The 21,792-nt window shown below is 37.0% G+C and overlaps 1 protein-coding gene and 1 long non-coding RNA gene across 5 annotated transcripts in view; both read left to right on the top strand.

Moving 5' to 3' along the window:
- The window catches only part of N4BP1 (NEDD4 binding protein 1), a 39,086-nt gene that overhangs the window by 5,064 nt on the left and 12,230 nt on the right, over positions 1–21,792 (top strand). For 3 of the 4 annotated variants that reach the window (XM_037408769.1, XM_037408768.1, XM_037408771.1), the window contains exons 3-7: positions 7,127–7,257; positions 7,707–7,803; positions 9,592–9,699; positions 11,235–11,342; positions 13,393–18,690. In XM_037408769.1, the coding sequence (XP_037264666.1) occupies positions 7,127–7,257; positions 7,707–7,803; positions 9,592–9,699; positions 11,235–11,342; positions 13,393–13,729 (781 nt within the window). In that variant the 3' untranslated portion in view covers positions 13,730–18,690. The remainder of the gene's footprint in view (positions 1–7,126; positions 7,258–7,706; positions 7,804–9,591; positions 9,700–11,234; positions 11,343–13,392; positions 18,691–21,792) is intronic. The other variant, XM_037408770.1, reaches the window with a different exon arrangement.
- Positions 4–6,998, top strand: LOC119157671. The gene is made up of 2 exons (XR_005107625.1): positions 4–1,635; positions 1,676–6,998. It is a non-coding gene; the product is annotated as an uncharacterized LOC119157671 (long non-coding RNA).

Below are 21,792 nucleotides of genomic sequence, written 5' to 3'. Positions count from 1 at the left end.
TCTTTTCATCTCTCCATTAAAAGCTCAATGAACTTTCAGATTAAATAGGGACTAAGAGGTTGCTGTGGCATGTGTAAAGTTTTTGCTAGTTAGTTTTTTGGTGTCCAGCAGTCCATGTACACAGTAAGATCTTTCAGCTACTGTTAATGGCTGCATTGGTGAGTTTTGGTAAGGCTTGATAATGAAAAATTAGATGAGATTGACATTGGCCATTTCAATTTCCAGTGCCTAGCAATTTTGGTAGTTTTTACTCTCCATTTAGTGACAGCATGCATTTTTATGACTGACTTGTTTGGAGTTACTATTCTTTGTTGAGATGCTGTGCATAGAAGGAAATTCAGAAGTTTTTAGCAAGTGTGCTCTGTGACAAATCTAGCTAGAACAGTGTGGTTGTGTGATATTCTATCATGAAACAATACTTGTAGAATTTACTTCTGGTTTAAAAAGATTACATAGTCTGAAGTTGAACAAATGCAGTAAGTGGTTAAAATAGAATAAGGAAAATCCTTGATTTTTGACTTAAATGCAATACTCTGGAAAATACTTTCTATAAAGCTTTCTAAGACTTAGCTTTCCTGCTGTAGTAGAAATTTATGGATTTGTGAAAATGGGTAGCTTACATTTATGTAGGCCAAATACTAAAGTAATTTGAAAAAAACAGAATAGGGAAAGGAAACTAAAACTAGATACTTATTAGAGGTATAAGAGATCCTTTTTGATAACAAGATATTTCAAAATGAAAAGTGAATTAATTCTACAGCATTTCTTACTAGGCAATGGTCAGATTTGAAGTCTGATTTGTCCCATTTCAGAGCAACGTACTTTGAATTATCAGTGCTCCAGCCTGATGTAATATTTCAGTGAGCTCTGCTCTGTTGCAAAGAATTTTATGCATGAAACTGAATTTGCTTTGCACACATCAACGAAGTTGAGTTACCATCACTTAAGCGTTTTGGTTTTTTACTTTTGCTCTTAATTTCTTATAATTTTAAAGTGAAGGTTCTAATATAGTAGGAACATATTTGTCCTTTAACAAATTTACATTACACATTATGCTTGGGGTCCTGTTACTTTCTGCAGACATAGGCATGCAACAAAAATATTCCATCCTTCTCCTTAAAACTTGCAGAACTGTGTGTATGTGTGCACACACCTCGTCTTCCTGATACCTGAAAGAATGAATGTAAATGATAGTAGACATTTATAGGGCTGTTTGGATAATTTTGATGGGTTGACAAGGCACCATGCAAACAAACCCTATGGAATGGGCACAGTTAATACTGAAAAGATCAAGAAAACTCTTTCATTGACGATGATGCAGGGATTTTCCATTATTACACATATTTTCTAATTCCTCTTACTTTTTTTTCTCACTGTTTCTATTTGTAGATGACTGGAGAGCATTGCCAAGTACAATTTTCTTTTTTTTTTTGTTTTTTTTTTAAGTTTGTTATCACTAACTGGAATAGGAAAAATCAGTTAGAATTATATCTCTTTAAAATGTTGTGCTTCACTTGGTTCATTTAACATTTGGCTCATCGAAACTATCCTTGAATTGGTTGCTGTTCTGTAGTCAGGAAGAGACTTGGATTTCTTTTCATACAAAGTAATTTTGGCAAGCACACGTGTCAGAAGGTTTTGTTGATGTTTGCTATGGGTTCACACATGTCAGAAGGTTTTGTTGATGTTTGCTATGGGGTTTTTTGTAGTTTTGGAATGTAAAAGTGAGTAATGACAAATGCAAGATCTCCTCCTCTTAAGGAGGATATCCCCTCTTAATGAGGAAGTGGTAGTTTTTAAAGAACAAACTGACTGTTCTCCTGCTTGGCTTATCAATCTAACAATAAATAATAGTAAACTTACTACAAGAACTTGCTAGTGAAGATTTTTTTTGGTGCATTCAGAGTTCCCCTGCTGAATGTGCATGAGCCCTTCTAAGTATAGAAATTAGTTTTCATTCTGAAACCATGCTGCCAGAACCAAAATGGAGTACATTTAGCGAAACGATAGTAATTCTGATAAAGATCATCTGTATCCCCAGACAAAGCGGGGAAAAGATTAGGCTATTTAAGTGTTTCTTAAACACTTAAACTATTTTAAAATACGGATTTTAGTATTCCAATCTCTTGGGAGATTGGAAATCCTGAAGAGCCTCATATCAGCTATATTATCTTGTGTTTAGTTTTAGCTAATTCCTGAATATGATGTTTTTTTGAAGAATAGGCCAGAGTACTACCAGTGATCCAATGAATTCTGTAGGATGCTCTTAGGCTGAGAAAAACACGTATGACTAGTTAAGATACGTGTCATATGCCATGTACTTCCAGCTATTAGATGAGAGAGGCCTCCCAAAAGAATGGGCCTAAAGGCTGTTTAGGGGAAGGAAATAAACTTTTCCAGGGAAAAAATTACAATGTTATGTGCCGTAATAAAATCAGGTCAAGTGTGTCTTAAAACGAATTTAATGTTTCAGACAGTTGACAGCTGGTAGTTTCCTGGAAGTAACTATGTAAACACAGATCTGCCTGTGCATGTACACACAGTTGTGTTAATGGGGGGGAAATGGATGCATGCTTCTAGTTTCAGATACTGTTCTTTTGTGGTTGTGAAAGATCTACTTTAGGTCCTAAACATTTCATCAAAATCCATGGAATAGCAAAACTTCCTCAACTGTTAGGGATAATAAATACTTATAATTTCCTTTTCTCTGTAATATGTATGAACTTTGCTTAAGAACAGGAATGACAAATTATGTTGTTACTGTTGTGGAGTGCTAGTAGAATTATTAATATTACTTTAGCAAATTAGGGAATCATTCTTCACTTCTTCTCTTTATGTGCAATCCTAGCCTTATGTTTTCAGTTTTGATACCTTGGTATTTGCTGATAACTTACATAAACTACCAGATGACATCTTGAAATTCCTAGATGTATAGTTCATTCAGAAATATTTCTGCTGATGTCTTAAACTTAATTCATATAATAATATATCTCACTTCACCTGGTTTATTGACAGGCCTCTTATGTATTTGCACATGTTCCTGCTAGATTGCTGTTTTTCCCCATTCAGAGCAAAACATACATTTTTAAAAGATTATTAGCTTCAAATGCAGTTTAAGGACCAAGAATGTAGTAATACAGAAATGTTTGCGATTAGTCCAGAAAGTCTCTATAGCACAGAGGAGGAGTCAAAAGTAAATCTAAGTAACAACTTCTATTTATGAGCAGGAATGTTGGAAGATTTCTTAATGTGTAACCTTACCTACCAAGAGATTATTAATTAAAGAAGGTGATGATCATTCTCATAACTTGGTTTCCCCAGGTTAAAGAGCCCAGAGCTAGTTCCTTATGACTGGCAGCAGTAAAACTTTCCAGGTCAATCACTGGAGAATAACAGATTAATGTTTTCTGTTATTTTATAGTCTTAACTTTAAAGGGGAAGCCTGACATGATCAGTAACTCTTGACATTCCTTTAATTCAAGTATGGTGTTTGATTATAGTAAATAGTTTTTAAAGCAGACATTTCCTCATTGTTCAGACTGTTAACTTAGAAAATAGTGATGTAGAAGTGCAAGTCACGATTGAGTCATAAGGTACCTTGAACTTTTAAAAATAATTTCCCAAGTGTGTATTAGTGGAAGAGAAATGCAGATTGATGGGATCATGTAGAAAATAACAGATACACCACATCCTCTTTGTCTATGTTTTTTTTTTTTTAACAGGAAGATATTTTTTTTCATCTGCGTTTTTCCTCTGTGGGGTTTTATGTCTTTGTTTTGTTGTTTTTGGTTTTTTTAAGAGCAACCAAATACCTCTGAAACCAGTTAATTAAAAGATAGTGAATAAACATCTCATTTTTCGGATGGCTGCAAGACTACTGTAGGCAGAGGTCTCCCAGCCTTTTTTGATTGAGCACCCTATCAGTAAAAAAAAGTCTTTGAGCATGCACCCCCAATATATGTATATTTATCAAGTATATATGTGCATTACTGAAGTCCTAATATATCTTCCATGCACCCCAATGGATTGTCTTGTGCACCAGCTGGGATGCACACAACCCACATTAGAGTAGGGCATAGTAGCTGGGTACCGTTGACATACAGTCCCCAAATATGGCTATATAACAGCTGCTACTCAACTAAATGACAACTCTGCTTGTGAAAAGCAAAGCACAGAGAACTGCCTCAAAATAGCAGAACATCAAGTTATTTAAATGTCCTACTAAATAGTCAGTGCGTGGGAGCCTGGGTTTTTTGGTTGTTTTTTTTTAGTGTAGGTGTTCTGCAGCTTCCTTCTGGCTAAATAAAGCCTTGTTATTTTGTTCCATCTTAGAAAGTGAAGAATAGTTTTCAGCATTGGTTTGTTTTCAGTTTTACTTCTCGGTACCTTGAGGTTATGGGCATCTGCTTCCAGGCCTGTGTTGGTTTTTTTTGGCTGTTGGGGGTTTTTTTGACCCCTGAGTGTCATGTGTTTTGGAGGAATATTAATGTATTGACCACATGCTTAACTATGGCTGAATGGGCTTCTGAATCACTACTTGCCTTGTTAAGTCTGGAAGATTGCAAGAAGCTGAAGGTTTTTTCCTCTTGACATGTGCAGCGTAGTAAAAATGGTACATTGATCTTACTAATGCTAGCTGTACTTCCAATGTGCTTGTGGAATGAGAGAAACCCAGAGTTTACTCTAGCTGCTAGCAGGTATTTTTAAAAATTGCCTGTTTGTGTGCTGAAAACAGCCCTTTTGGGGCAGACTGAAATATCCAGATAGTTGTCAGGTAATTTTAAATTATTTTTAAAAAATGTGCAAGAAACTCAGTATGAAAGAATAATTGGATGGCATTAGACCTTGCTAGAACTGTTTGTAAATAATGGTACATAATTTCCTTAATTTAATTACAAAACCAAAGGGAAAATGTTACATGTCCCAGACAGCAACCTGCTGTTTGCGATCATGTCTTGTTTAACTTAAGAAATACCTTTGTAGGGTTTTACAGTTTTTTAAAGAATGGGGACAGCCAAAACCAGTATTACAATGGCAATTGGAGAACAGATGCAGTCTTTAAGATGGATGCTTGAGAAGACCACCTTGCTGTGCTACTTTGCTGTCCCTCAGATGTTTACGTAGGTCCAAGAAAGCATTTCATATTTCTGTGTATCTAGCAGTGACATATTTGTTCATATTATAGCTCACCTTAATTCTACATCTTACTTGATAAAGATATTGCTTCTATTTGCATGCTTCCCCCCCCTCCCCCCAAAGTCGCTACAGAGCAGGAGGTTTTGACCATGCAGGACAAATCAAAAGGTGCTGTTCTAGGCCTTAAAATACTTAAATAACAGAGTACTCTGTGTAGTTCAGCAGGTTTAAAGTTCTAAAACAGGAGAGCAGACAAGTAACAAAGTCATAATTTTCAACAGGAACATGGAGACCTTGACTTCTCTTGAAGTCCAGTTGAAAGCCATGAATACAGTGGAAGTATTTAATGGATTTTTCCAGTTCATTGAATAGGATACCTAACTTAAAGTGGGGGGATGAGAACTGCATTTTACTTTTATGACCTAGAAGGTTTAGGAGGGATAACTCTTCTGTGACAGTTGCATTCCTTTATTTGACTGCTCTTGACATTGAAAATACTTAATTTTATTAGGGCAAGTGTGGCATAGGATATTTTTTTTTCCTCCAGAAACTTTTAATAAGTCAAATTTTTTTTGCCATTTATAGTTCAGATGTAGCTTACTCATTTTTCTGCTCTTCTACGTATCTCAATTTCATAGAACCTTAATAGCTTTTATATTTTGATGCATTTATTTTAAAATGAGTTTACAGAATTGGAAAAGGATTCATGAATGCTACTAAAGGCTGAGTTTCACTGGAAACTGTTTCCATGGAGATGTTTTAAAGAGCTCTGTTCAGAAGATTTCCTGATAGGTTAAACTAGGGGTTTAAAGATAAGATTCCATTCAAAACTAATAAGGCTTACTATTAGGCTTATGATATACAATTGCACATTTAACTAGGAGAGTGGTTTAAAATATGAATACCGCTTGGTCACTATATTGTTATGAGAAGCACTTTGGAGTGACTTAACATCAACTCAGAACATAGAATATGTACTACTTTGTAAGGCATGCTTTGTCTATTGATGCTGTCTGTTCTGAATCAGTGTGTCTTTTTTTAACCAAGTATATCTTTGTTTTGTCTAAGTGTAGCTTATGTAGCACCTTATGTAACGTGCTAATAGGTGCTTTTTAGGAATTTGTTTGAGCGGTATTTTTTTATTGCCTTCTGTGCTTTATGTTAAGATTCTTCTTCCATTATTCTCCTGAAGCTCAGTTCCCAGAATCTGGTTAGACAGTTAATTGCTAAAGGAGGGCTTCCTGCCGTGTCTTAAACGGGCATATAGGATCATTTGGATAATTCAGATTGGGATGGACCTCACAAGGTTATAAACTCCAATTTCTGTATCACCCATATTAGGCTGTTGCTAATTTTTCTGGAAAGTCACTTAAGTGACTGAGTTAGAAAAACAGGTAATGAACATAACTATATTTTTAAATGGACAGGGGGGAAAAGTTTGCTACTGTAATAGTGTTTTGAAAATCTTTCTTGAAAGCAGTTTCATTATTTTACTTGAAAACAGTAGTTCAGGTTGTTGAAATTAAGGAAGAAGAGGCCCTAATATCTTAGATCATCAGAGAACTTCTCAGATGTAATCCTTAGGACCCAGTTGAACTACAGGTGTTCCATTTTTGTAGTAGGGCTATATTTGGAACTACCACAATATTGGATTATGATCATTTTAATCTATAATAAATATTTTGGGAAATGTCACTATTGGCCTCTTTTTAAAGCTAAACCCACTCCTCATTACCCAGATATTGTTGGGCCCGTAAAACTGAGAGGGAGCTATAAAGCTGCAAAGTAATGTTTCTATTCTCTTATTTTGCTGAAAATCTCTTTCCATTTATAAGGTTCTTTACCTGCAACATCCATCCACCTTTTCTTTTGGTGAGGCTGTATATGTAACTTCCAGCTTCACTTTGCAAGGTTTTGTTCAGTTTTCTTTATATTGGAAGTAGTAAAACTCTAGTGAATTTAATCTCCCTTCTCATTCTTTCACCCCCAGTCATGGTCTAAGGAAATTCTTCTCCTGTCGAGGAATTGCAATAGCTGTTGACTACTTTTGGAAACGTGGCCATAGAAATATTACTGTATTTGTTCCACAGTGGAGAACAAGACGTGATCCTTCCACTACAGGTGAGGGAAATAGTTTCCTAATGTTTGCTTTATTAAACTACATTGTAACTATTTCTTTGGGTACTTCTGGGAAGAGTGAATGGTGCAGGAATACTTCATAAGACGTGAAGCAGGAAGAGTCTGGCTGCTCAGCATGAGTAATTGGGTTTCAACATACAGTAGTCTGAGACACCTGGAAATGCTGTTTAGGCTAACTGACGTGCTCTAAGTGGAGGCCTTTTTGTTTGGTTTGCGTTTTGTTTGCTCTTTAATTCCCAGTTTCAACCTTTTCCTCCCTGTTTTTGTAATATTAGTAATTCGTCAACTATCAATATGTCATTTCTTTAGATTAATAAGTACAAAAGTAGCCAATTTTCTCTGCTAATTATCTCTCACACTAACTGTCAAGTCTATAAATAGCCTAGAAGAAAGCTTTTGTTTTTAAGAACAGTTGTTTCATGTTTTAACAGAGCAGGATTTCTTAACGCAGCTCCAAGATGTTGGAATATTGTCTTTAACCCCTGCAAGGATGGTTTTAGGAACAAGAATTGCTTCTCATGACGACAGGTACAGAATATACATAGTTTTAAAGTCCTTTTAAACATCTGAATAACGGTTGTAAAAAAGCTTAATACTTCATGAGTGGTTGTATTAGCTAGTTCTTCAGTCTGTCTAAAACTGAGCTCTACATCTGTTATTTTAGTGTCCTAAGAAACTTTTATATATGTAACTCTTTAATAATATTATACATACTCTTTTCAGAAATTCCTGGGAAATGGCAAATTTTCCTGGCAATTTTAATAAAGCAGTTTTGTAAAACAATCCATTTCAAATGTCATCACTTGCGTTGAGGAAGAAATTAGTCTCCTAGTAATATTTTTATGCTTTCCTTATCATCAGTCTATCCCTGAATTGTCTTTTATGTTTGGAGAGCACTAGCGTAAATCAGCTAATGATCAGGTACTATTTTCTTCTAGTTTTATTTTCTTGGTGCCATTGTGGTGTACAGACAGATGTGTATTTGGAGCAATGTATTTGTAACAATACGTGGGCTAGTCAATTTCTAAGTTAATTAGAGCACCTAAGTTCAACTTCAAAATGTGGGGATCATATTTCAGTGAACAAGACAACAGTAAGGTTTAGGGTTTTTTTTTGTGGGGGGTTGAGGGGTTCTTTGCCAGATTTACAGTCTTGAAACACAGTAAAAAGTACATGCTGCTTAAGTTTGGTTGTTTTTTTTTTTTTTTCTACAACCAGCTTTCCTAATTCTGCATGGATGAGTATATTGGCAGCTTTGAATTTGTTTTGCAGCTAGCTACAGTTGCCTGGATTTTGGTTTCTTCCTTCCTACAAATAATCATTCATACTTTTATTTTTCTAACAAAATTGTTGAGGTTTTGCATCATGGGCATGCCTGGTTTTGTTAGATTGCACAGTCACGTACCTGATTGCAAAACTTGATACATATAATAGACAAATTAAGTGCAGTCTATATATCCTCCTTGTTAAGATACAGTAACTGTAATCTCTTAAATAATAATGTTGTAGCAAGAAAAATGTACAAGGCAGCCAAGTTGGAGCTGCTTACACACTAATGGTTTGTATACAGCAAGCATTTCATATAAAATGCTGTGTAGGTGCAGTATTTACAGTTGAGGTTACTGTGGAAATGAATGTTGTGCTAACATATTTGCACTTTTTTCGGAAGCGTACGCTTGTCTTTACAAGGACACTATCCATTATCTCTTTGCTAAAGTAGTTTCAAATGGCAAAAAGCCTGTTTTCCAACAGGTAAAAAAAAAAAAAAAACCAAACAAGCCAGCCATGGGATTTTCTTGATAAATAAGTAGTTAACTTTTGTCATAATTTATTTAACAACAAAATGGTAGCAGCACTCTTTGTTAAAAAGTGTTGACAGAACAAACAACTAACATGCATAACACTATCTCACAGAACATGGACATTAATGCTAAGCAAAAAAGTATAGGGAAATAAGTTTGTGTTGACATGTGAACTGAATACTGTGCTCTTTTAGTAAAGCAAACTACTTACCTCTATGGTTATTTAGAGTCTGGTAATCTCCTGGGGTTTGGGGTTTTTTTTTGCCTGTTTATTTTTTTAATGGGGAAAAAAGCTTCCCATGAAGACTCTGCTGCACTAAATAAATGCATGCTACCTAAAACATTGCTTAAAGTTTATATGGTGGGTCAAAATAGAATAATTTCCTGGTAATCAGAGTGCTTGTTTTCATGTAAATAGGTTACTCTTAGACAGTGAAATATTTAGTTTTCTAGATCTTTGGACAATTTTCAGCAAAGCAGACTGTCTTAACAGTCTTTTAAATGAATTTTACAGGTTTTTGTTACACCTTGCTGATAAAACTGGAGGTGTTATTGTGACTAATGATAACTTCAGAGAATTTGTGACAGAATCACTTGCCTGGAGAGACATTATTCAAAAAAGGTAATTACTCAGTTTCTGTGAAAGCTTAAAAGAATGTCTGTCCTTACAGTCGGTGGCACCATCTTCTTGTGGGATTTTTTTATCTTTAATTAATCTGTCATGCAATTTGGGTAGAACCCAACCCGAAGTACTGGCTGTGTTTCCCCACTTGATTGATGTCCTTGTAATTATGTGTTGAATAGTCATGTCCCTGTTATTCATGTATTCACTAATGTATGTCTATCAATTGCTCACATAAATAGGAGCTTGGTGTAGCCGCCAAGCTTTGTCACTACTGAAGCTGGGTGTTAGATCCTGTTAGTATGAGCTTTGTGGTTCTTTCTCACAGTCTTCCTTCTTTTACCTTTCATTTCTTCAAGGAGACATAATAGCTGATGCAGACATATAGTGTTACTTTTAAGGCTTCAGAATCAATCACTCTTTACTGTAGTACAACAAATCAGCATATGAAATAATGAACACTTGCAGCATATCCCAGTAGCCATTTCCCTGCAATTACTGAGTGTCCTTCAGGTTTAGATGAGTTCTCTTAGCTATCAAATATCCCTGCTTCAGTTTGTGAGTTCTCTGTGAATTACAGTTTTTGCTGTGCAACTGGGGTTTTTTTTGTTTGGCTTGGGTTTTTTCCCCTCCAGTTAAATCAGGTCATTTTACTATTAAGATATGATCTTCTGTTGCCCAAATTTCCCACTAATCCCTTGGAGTCTCCCTGACACCTTCTGAAGGTACATCTGCTGCAGTGACTGGGGTCGGTATAAGTCTAAATAAATAAATAACTGAAAACTGTCCCGGGTTCTCAGGTATAGCTGGGAGAGCATGGAATTGATGTTGGCTAATCATGTGGGTATTTATGCTATCTCTTGAGTGAATTCTACCCGAGACAGGTTCTGTTCTACAGAAAATTAGCAGGAATACTTAGCATGTCATTCTCAGTCTGTGGGGTTTTAAGAGCTTGTGTTAACGTCTGCTATTAGTTTTAATTCTGGGGAAATTCCACTGTACCATATTCTCTCCTTGCAGACAAATTTTGGTTAAACTGGGTTCCTTCAATGCAGATTTCCCCATCCCAAAATGATTCCAGAAAAAAGCTTCTTTGTCTTAACTGTAAACAGCTAATGCTATGTTTACTAGTTGTGTGGCTTTCTGGTAACATATGCATTTTAGCTACATGGTTGAAGATCCTTACAAGGAAGAGGAGTTTGGACAACCAGAAAATCTTCTCTAATCACCTAGAAATTTCCGCTGTGGTCTCATTGCAAAAATTTGCAGTCATCCAACACTTGCTATTTTAAAAAACCACCAAAACCACCTCGGTGTTCTGCAGCATAATGAGAATGGTTCACAGAAGTTCCCATTAAATTATTTTGGCAGTGAGTGCTGGTTGTATCTAAAATGGACTACTAGTTAAGCTTCAGCAAGTCCTGATGTGGTTTGAAGTGTTTGCTTTAAGGCAACTTGCCTTGTGCTACAGAGGTGAAGGGCAGTGAGGCTGTAATACATTGCTGTTAAATAATATTGAAAGAACTGTCTTGCAGGTTGCTGCAGTACACTTTTGCTGGTGACATATTTATGGTTCCTGATGATCCTTTGGGAAGAAATGGGCCTAGATTAGATGACTTCCTTCGGAGTGAAGGCTGTTCTAGGTATAAGCACTGTTTTCACTTCTGTTTTGAGACAGTTATGATTTTACATTTGAAATAAACTGGGTTTGATTCACTTGAACACCTCTTTATAGTAAAGGTACAGTGAAACTAAGCAAGAACACTGTAGGATGTAGTAGCTTAACAAAAACATTTTTTTCTTGTTACTTCAGTCTGTTCAGAAACTGTTGGTGACATTTGCATCTAACCAGGATCTCTCAGAACTAAGATAAGAATGACAATAATTTCCTTTGAGATCTGGTTGTCATGGCTTTCATGCAAATGTGGACCAAACTGTTTTAACATTACACAAAGCTGCCAGTGATTTGGGTATATGGTAGCCTGGTATCCTGTTAATTACAGTGACATTATTTCAAACACCTTGGTTGATTGCTTACTCATTCAGAGTGGGACAATAGGTGCTACAAGAGAAACCCTCTAAAGTGGCATTCTTTGTCACAGGAGAGGCATTTCACTTCACACTTGAGGGTACTGTAAATAAAACGTTTTTTGAGAGGCATTGTTATTTTAAACGCATTTGTATTTGATTCTTAATTTTAAATTATTAATAATCATATATTGTTACTTTTAAATCCTTGTACTTTTAAAATGTGCATATATTCAAAGTATGAATTTATTTTGTACTAACTACCAAGACTTGAGAATGGGTTTGCCCTTCTGTATAAGAAAACAAGCTGCTCTTTTCTTTCACCAGCTTAGACATTATAAATGCTAATGATAGTGAGGAGTATTGAGAGAGCTTTTAGAAACAAGTGCTTAAAAAATCAGCAATACGAAAGGCAAGCTGTACTCAAGGATTAATACAAAGAATAAACAGGAATCTCTGCTATTGGAAACAATTGAGGAAAGTGAGACCTGTATACCTGTAAGTCACAGGTTGATTTGAAAATAGGCATGTAATAGTGACGTGAAAAAAGCGAGTGCAGTTCTAGAACTCCAGTAGGAAAGGCGAAGTATTCAAGCTCTAATATAAAACCCTTACTGGATGTCACTTGGAACACTGTGGTTTAGCTGCCTGCATCTGAGAGAAATAAAGTGAAAACAGAGTGTGTTCTGAGAGCTGACTGTGATGATTGCAGAAATGGAAAGGGATTCTTCTGAGAGGGCTTGGAACTGGAAGTAGGCTTTGGTTTTTGCAGGGGGTGTGATGGGGTTTTCAAAGAAAGAGAAAAGGTGCCAGCAGAAAGAGTTAATCTTGTTCCTTCCCTGAGACTTTTCTACTTGAGTTAAATGATGCAGAAAGTATAAATGGCACTAAGAATAACATTAGAAACTGGAAGGATCTCGAGCAATTAGAGTGCCTTTCCATGTTGAGTAATGGGAGGTGTTATAACTTTTAAAATAGAGCTCTGTAATTGTCTCACCATGGTGGTAGGAAACTAGACTGTAACATGAGTTGCAGTTCACAATTCTGTGGTGTGTGAAGTAGGCCCTAAATTCTGTGGTGCTGGTAATTTAGAGTAGCAGCAGGTCCTTAAAGTCTGAGATAAAATCTCAGTAATTAAGGAAGAATATTCAGATCCTGGAATTGCTGAAAAACTTCGTATCTCCATTAAGGACATCATATGAGGGAAACAAGGCTTTGATCTGTATGTGAGCAAGCTCAGTCATGAGCCAAAGTAGGTGAGGAACAGTCTTGTAAAGCTTCTGAAAGCACCTTCGGTCTGTCAGTATTTTCACGTTCTGAGTTGGTGTACTTGTGTTCAGGGTACCTTTTTATCCATTTAGCTCAATAGTACTGATGTTAAAACTTCCATAAAATAAGCTTTGACTGTTCTGTATTCTGTCAAGGAAAGTACTTGCAACGCATTGGAAATAGTCATAGATGATGTTAATGTCCTTAATTTTGCCAGATTCAAACACTATTTTGTTTCACTCTGGAAAAAATGCTTACCATTTGATTCTGATCAGTAACTAGCTGAGCAGCAGTGAAGTATAGGAGTTACACACATTTTTCTATTTTGTGTTTGACAGAGACAGCTAGCATTTCCTTTACCTTAATTTAATAAATTTTTTCTATTTTGTTCCATAGAGATTTTTGGTCAGCACAAAACGCTTTACAGAGAAGCGGACAACATTATTCTGAGACATCCTTCTCCGTACCAGTCCTCAAACCAACTAGTAGCAGTCAACAGTCTAAAAACAGAGTACTTGATGATCACTCATCAACGTGGCTTCCACTGGAAACAAACACACAGGCTTGCCTAGCAGGGCCACCACAGAGATCTGCCTCAGAAACAGTACAGCTAAGAGAAGCTCTGATAAAAATTTTTCCTGACTATGAGCAAAGACAGAAGATTGATAAAATACTAGCTGATCATCCATTCATGAGAGATCTTAATGCACTGTCTGCCATGGTGCTTGACTGAATATTATACAGGGATTTTGATATCGCAACTGATCTGACTAACTTGGAGTATCAATGTGAAGAAGAATGTTGCTCTTCTATGTTACTTTGTGAATATTCGAAACCTAATTTTATTTGTATAAACAGATACTTTTTGTGTGTTCTGTTGCTAGTAGATGCCATTTTTTAGTAAATTAAAAACTGCTGCTACTACACATTCGTAGTAATATTTTCTATGAAAAAACCAAATCTTATACTTCACTTGAATTGCTTATTAAAGCAATGGCAGTTCTAAAGAACTGTTATCACTTTAAATATGTGTGTTAGCACTTTTTAAAAAATCCTTTCCTTAAGAGGGAAACATCTTGTCAAAGTGACTGTTACAGCTTCAGATATATTTTCCAGATGCATGTGTAACATAAGCCATGCACCTGTCAGGTACCATTGTTGGTGTTTTATCTAGAGCATAGGTTTTCTAAGAATATCTATACTCTACTAGTACCTCCTTCACTTACAAACTTTGCAGTATTTTTCTATGGAAGTAAAACAGACCCTTTTAATATTTTCAGATATGAAGACTTCTACGTAGTGTATATGTGAACCTGCTTTCCTTAAACCTGCGTCGTGGATTTTGGAAATAGGCTATGCTCCTGTGGGTCTATGGAAAGCAGCTTGAAGATCACTGTATGGGAGCACTGGATGTTTGTTGTATTGTTGAAGTACTGTCACAAGGTGGCATTATGCATCTGCTGGATTGTAAAGAGGAAGGTTTCTGATATTCTGAAGTGCTTATTCTTATATAAAGATAGATTAAATGCAAGACAGATAACTGAGAGTGTTATGGATAAAATTGTATATGAACAACTTATGGATACTAATCAGCATTCTGATATTATGAGCAGCTATACCCTTTGTATAAATGGGTAAAATCTTAGTGTCCATTGAATGAAAACCAAGAAAATCCATTTGCCTGGTCATCCAGGCTGAGAGATACTAGACTAGAGTAGTTAAGAGAGGGAAGGTTTCAATTAGAAAGTAAATTCAGAACTCTCCTCAATAGAAGGTATTTCTAATGCTTTAAAAGATCTGATACCAACATTGGTTTCTAAGTTGGAAATTCTTTTGACCATCAATACTCTTTTCAGAATAATTTAGTTTCTTTAACAATCTGCGCTATTACCTGGGTGTATTTGCCCTGCCTGTTCTAAATCTGAATGTTGTGATAAGCTATTAATAGAATGTGATGCTGTTTATATAGTAAATGGCATGCTGTCTTGTGCAGAGCTAATACACTGCAGTTAACATTAAATCTGTTCTGCGTTCTATACCAAAAGTGAGATGGAAAAAAGGAACAATCTATCAAAGCTGACCAGTAGTACCACTTTCAAGAACAGGAGCAAAATGAAGATTACTACGTGCCTATGTCTCTGTACATGATTAAGTCTGTTATGCCTTCCTTTCAACCAATTCCTTGTGCTAACTGTTCACATTGGTTAAATCAAATTAGATTGTAAAGAAAACGTGGGCTACAGAGCCCATGTTAAATCTCTGACATACTGAACCTTGCCCTAAAGCATAAATATAGTGGCTTTCTCTCCAGTTCCCTGAGTTCTGAAATCATGCTTTACTTAGATGCGGAAGAGCTGCAATATACTGAGGAAATGAGGGTGTTGAAAGTCTGTCGTCTTGCATGGCCCCTTCGCATATGTTGTGAAGTCAGAAACAAAACAAAAGGCAAAGACAGGAGCAAACTGAAAGATGATTGCAGCAAAAGAAAATAGTATTAGAAACTGGTTTTACAGCATCTCAAAAATACAAGTGAGGATGAAGAAAGGTTTTTGATGTGTTTCTAGTAGTCTGTGTTCCAAACAGATGAATCTTAATTCTTTTTTTGGGCAATTCATTGGTCAAATGGGCAAAGTCATTCTGACCAGCGCATTGTCCAAGAAACAGTGCTTACCTACTAAGTGGTATGTGATTACTGCGTTCTGTCCCCATAAAAACTAGGCAGGTTCCTAAAGTCACTGATGGGAGTTGGTATCATTTTAATAAGTAGTAAGGGAATGAACTATGACTAGTAAAGGGCTTTGCCTTAACAGGGATAGGATCCCAAGGAGCACAGTGGTGGTAAATTGGATAGTTCTGCTTAGTCCTACATTTGAGTGAGATACAGGAACTGTGGCTCAGCTTCTTAATTCCCAAATAAGCTCTTCTAGAGGCAATCAGGAGAATCAAGGAAATGGGCCAAAAGTGATACAAACTGTTCCATGTCTCCTTTGCATATTAGTATACTCAGAACTGAAGCCCAACTGTGCAGGTAAAGAAGTGCAGATAAAGAAATACGGTTTTGTTTTCATTTGTTACAAGGAAGGAAAAAGGTAATAATTGAAGTATGATACCATACAGGCAGAAAACAGACACAGCAGAAAAGTACCATGTTGATTACTGTCTAGTGTGGGAAGACATGGTAAAGTATGTAAACTCTTCACTAGCTAGCAGTGGATTAGGGAACTATATTAATGCTAGTAAATGCTGATGTGCCATTCGCTTCTGTGTTAAATGTCTAATTTGAAAGGAATTAAAGAGGAATGTGGCATCAGGTGTTCATAGTAGTAGCTGATTCCTTTTGCATGACACAAAAAAAACTAGCTGGGAATAGTAGCCGTCCAAACTGTAATCTTACCACTTTTTCCAGACAGAGGACAGACTTGACAAATTCATTGATTTTGATGGCAGAAGTTTATTGCTGGACATTAAAGCTGAAATTCATGTGCAATGATATCAAGTGCGGCCAAAGATTCTTTGTTTTCTATTTTTCGTTTTTTAGGTTCCATTGTCTCTTCAGCTTTGAGTTTTAAATGCTGCATCTCTTTTAACTGGGAAAATGACAAACAACCAGTATGGTCTGAATTTTCCTTGAGGGAAATGGGTGGAGCTGTTGCAATGCTTTGCCATATGGTGGAGGAACACCCAGGGTGACATGTCAACTGCACTTAGAACAAAACCATCAGTGTCTTTAAGTTTTGTTTTCACTTGCTCTTAGTTCCCTGTTAACCTACTTACTGTTCATAAAATCCATAAACTGCCTCTTTCAGTGCACAACAGAACGAGGATTGCATGAAACACAGCAACCCGGAAAGCTTTCTTGCACCCAACAGAACAAGTGGAGTTGGAGATTTATTTAATGGCAAAGAAAATACACTTTTTTTATACAAGGAAGTTGGCCTGTGATTCTCCTTCATCAACTGTACAAGGTGCTTAGGTGGAATGAGCAGAAGAAAAGGTCAAGTCTGAGTCCAAACGTAACCAGAATGTTCCTAATCCCTAGAATAAACTAATTTTCTGTGACATGGTATATACTGCTAATACAACTTTCAGTTTCTTGGTATTTCCACTGAAATGGGAAGATAAAGGAATATTTCTTTGATCTTGCTCAGAAGTTCCCTATTGTCTGGGATAAGATAATTCCAGGTAGATAAAATTGCTTTTACCTGAACAGAACAGCCGTGAGTTTGCCTGTGATAGTAAAAAAGTACCAAGACCCAGCACTGAGCAGCAAACCCCTCCAAAATCCTGCATATATGTATAATCTTGCCTCATACTAAAACAATAAAATACCATAAATGCCAGAGTGCATTCAGGTAGTTGTCTATGTGATAAATAATGTGTAACTGTGGTTTAGTTCTGCTGTGATCCTTGTCTAGCAAGCAGTGCAGTTCAGATACCCAGGGCACTCTGGATTTGTTAGTTTGGGACCAGCAGGATCCAGCCCTAAGCAATGATCTTGGAGCTGTCTACTCTGCTTCCTGCATTGCTCCCGGTCTTAGAAGCTCACATACCAGATATATTATTGGATTCTGTGGTGGCAAAAGAAGTGTACAGTGAGTGATATGGTTTTGCAAATCCTGCACTGATGGTGAGCATGAGTTTGTCATTCCTGCTGAGCATGAACTAATGCCAAGATACGTTTTCATACTGTGTTTCCCAGCACATCCCATAATGTGGTATTTGAGCTTTCTTTTCCTACCAGTGTTAATGCCTTGTATGTTCCAGGCACCTTTCCCATCACTGGAAGACACGAATCTAAAAGAAAAAGCACATCAGTTCAAAAATAGGAAATATACTGTTGTATTTATTGCAAAATATTATATCCTAATGCTAACTTGTATGAAGAAAGAAAAACATGAAAAACTGTCAAAATACTGTGACATGTGGGAAAGCCTTTCTTCACTGAAAAATGTTGAGATGAAAACATGAATACAAATAGGTAAAAATCTCTGGGAAGGGACTTGTTACAGAAGTGAAGAAGTTTTTTCCACAGAGTTACATGGGAGCATTACGCAGGCCCATTCACAAGTCTTCTGAGCACAAGAGTACCTACTGGCAGCAGGTAGCCCTCTGGGTACAAGGCAAGTGCCTGCGTGTTCTTTTTGCTTATGAAAAGTACTAATTAATTAATGATAAATGCAGATGCCCACATGTTCATGCAGAGGGTCAATTTGTAGCACATGTATTACTACATAATCCCGTTCTTTTTATAGATAGGTCTGAGGCAATGCTTAGATTTTAATGGATGGAAAACAGGGAAGACAAAGGCTTTGACATGAGGAACTACAGAATTGCTGAGTGTATTTGATGAGTTACCTTTTTTCTTACAACTGAAGCATTCCACACAGATAGCCAACATAATCATTCCCATTTTTCAGAGACACTGAGGCACAAGAAAGAACCAGCTTGCCTAAAACCGCTCAGTATGGTGGATGGAAGTGGTGACCAAGCTCCTAAGCCTTACCCCAGCAACAAGCTCCCTTGGTAAATCCTCATCCCATCGTGACACGTATCCTGCCTAGGCAGATGTCCAGGGCTGATGTGAAGATTTTTCTCAGCTGGCCTCAGCACCATCCACCCTGCACCCAGCACCACAACAGCCCTGCTGCTGTGGAAAGCCAGGCCTCTGGTGGCGTCCATCTTGTTTCACCTCAGGTGAGCGGGGGTGCGAGGGGGGGAGAAGGGTTGTGAGGAAACAGCTGGGAGGGTCGTTCTTCATGTCTGATACAGTGCTTAAGGGAAGGCTTTGCCAGTTTGTACGGCACCTGAGGCAGCAGCTGTGCTGGTTTCGTGTGCCTTGGCCTGATTTTGCAGCTGAGGCCAGCAGGCTGGGAGCGCGGGGACGTGAGGTGCTGAGGGGAGACAGGCCGGTGGGAAGGTGTGAGCCGAACCCCTGCTCAGTGCCAGACCGTCTGGTAACAGCAAAGCCCTCAGGGGGCTACAGGGCAATTCTGCAGTAGGTTTGTGTTTTAGGTGAGCTTAAATCTTACTGTTCTACCTGCTAGGTTGGACAAAATATAGTAATGTCAGTATTAAACTGAGATGGTAAATGCAGGTAGCCCATGGTGTTGAACAACCTGCATACAAAGTGAGGGGTGTCAGAGGGGTAAAGACTGTACTTTTATTTTTAAATAATTACTGAAAGATACAATCAAATGGGTTTCCTGTTAGGGTATGATTTAATGGTGCGAATGCTGTGTAAACACTGTAGCTAGCTGGAGTAAAGGAGTTGGAATTCAGTCTTTTTACCTCAGTATATAGCAAGGCGTCTATTCATGTGAATTGGTTTGCCACAACCGATGGCAGAGATTTTTGGGGTTTGTTGTTGTCCTGAATGATTGAACTACGCCTGAAAAATGTTAAGTATTATGTTCTTATGCCAAAATAAATATTCATGCTTGGACTTAATCAGGAACAGATGAATCACTTCAAAGTCATGCAATTACTTAATCAAGCGAAGGCAGAACCCCAGTGTGATTTTTTGGGCTTGCTTTGTTTGTTCTCGGTTTTAAAGGGAAACGGCCTTTTCTCTTTGTGCTCAGTCTGATATTAGCTATAGGCTCCTTTAAACTGCCTGGAGCTTGCATGCATGTGTAAACATGCTTCTTGAACAACTTACCTTCTTTCACTTATGTGTGTCCTGGTTGCATACATGTTCATTTTTCTGATGCTGGTGTAAGAATATGCGTACATTGTAATCTATCTTTCTTTCTCTAAAGTCTGTTCCTGAAGCACGCTTTACGCTGTTCAACCTTTGGTTGCTGAAAAAAACACAATAAAGCAGTGTTTTGAGTGGAAAATAATAGGGACCATCCCTTGTGAGTGAGGCAGTGTTCCCCTCTTCCTCCCTTGAACATTTTATAGAGCATCTGTCTGCAGGATAAATTCTTGAGACTTTGACTCTGATTCCTGGTGTGAGGACGAGTACAAGATTTTTGTGACAAATTCAAGTTTACTGTTGGAAGGAATTTTTTCTCTAAGTTTTAAGATAGGCATTATGGAGTATAAATAACTTTACACCAGCTCTAAACAAGCAAAGCTACAAATAAGTCCTAGTATTCAGTGCTAGTGCTGCTGGTTTTCCTGCTCTTTTAGTGCCATATTAGGGTACTTTGTGTTTTGGAAGAGCACTTCTGACCTGCCTTTTGCAACAACAGAGAAAGTGCCTGAGAAAGTTCCATGAAAAACAGCAGATCATACAGTGTCTTTCTAATACTGACAGTGTTTCCTTCTGTTTTGCAAGCTTGCAGGCTGTGTTTGGCATTAATGCTTTTCTTGCTGGAATTTTTTGCGGCTGCATCCAACGCTATTTTTAGATCTGGGCCTGATTTATGTTCTGAATGGCTCTGTTTTATTGGGAAGCTTGTAGCTCTGCTAAAATCCATGTATAGGACCTGTTATTTTAATAAATATTTAAAATAGTAATTACTTTGCAGATTCAAAGAGTACCTAATCTGCTGTGTGAAGCAGTGTAAACTGTAGTAGGGTATTGTGGTATTTGGATGAGTCTGGTTACAAAACTAGGTGTGTCTCTGACGTGTTCAGTTTCTTTTATCACAGAATGTAAACTCAAGGGCCTTACAGCAGTGCAACTAATTGTGTTCAAAATATTTTAGTGCCCCTGACTGTTACTCTGTGTGCTCAGTTTTGTACATATATGTTGGTATGTAATTCTGTGCATACAGTGGAAATACTGCAATGCTCAGTAGAAGGAAAAGACAATTGATAAATTTTAGAAAGCAGGTGAATTTTAGCTATGTACAATTTTCATATGTGTGTGTATGCACTTAAGTTTAAGAATGTGGTTCCACTGTACTGTTGAAACTAAGCAGCTGACAAACTAAGTTTTTCTGTCTGCCTTACGGCTAGTTAAATTCTGTAAGATTGCATTATATCATTTTAAATTGCTAATTCAAAAGAAGCATTTTTCAAGAGGAAACTGGTTATGAATTCATCGGTTCCCCCACTTGAGTATATTTTTAACTGTTTCAGGAATTATATTTTCAATTTACATAAGGGAACTGAAATATTACACATTTTTAATTTGAAAAAATAGAAACTATGGTCCAAAGACATCAGAGTTCTGCAGAAATATACCAACTAAGTTTTATTTTCTTATCATTTGTCACTAAGTATAGGAATCATTGTGATTCAAACCCAAAGTAACGTATAATTTTTCTCCCTGGCTGTTGAATGAGCATATGATTTTCAAAGTATTGAGTCTTAGTATTAATTTTAAGAGAAAATTTTGCTGGGCAAAATACTGTTCAGAAGCTATTAGTAAAAAGTAAAAGGTTGATTTGCATGTATTTTGATGTAGAAACACACACACGCACGCACGTTTTAAAACAAAGGTTAAAGATTAATCCATACTGTGAGCTTTCCAGTTCTTTACTTTTATGTAATGCTTTTTGATGGTTTAAAACAGTTTCTGGAAAGAAATAGCAGTACTGACATTCTTGTAACAGTAGAGGGAGCCACTTGTTAACGCTTGAGTGTAAACCTGAACAGTCGCATGCTTGTCCTCCAAAGGAAATATAGAATGTTATGGGATGATGTATGAACATAGTAAGTATTTGCACGGTTACCCTGTCTTAGTGCAAAAGTTCACTTGTATGTCTTATGGTATTGTTTTAGACTTTCATTGGTATCCTTACTGCTGTATGTTAGGTTTCATTTGCTTCTTGGCTCAGGGACTGTACTTTTCTTTTGTCTGCTAATTGTTTAGGTTTGAGATGCACATGAAATTAGTAGTAA

Source organism: Falco rusticolus, chromosome 15, assembly GCF_015220075.1.
Source record: "Falco rusticolus isolate bFalRus1 chromosome 15, bFalRus1.pri, whole genome shotgun sequence".
Classification (NCBI taxonomy): Eukaryota; Metazoa; Chordata; class Aves; order Falconiformes; family Falconidae; genus Falco; species Falco rusticolus.
This window is presented reverse-complemented; position numbering and strand designations above follow the sequence as displayed.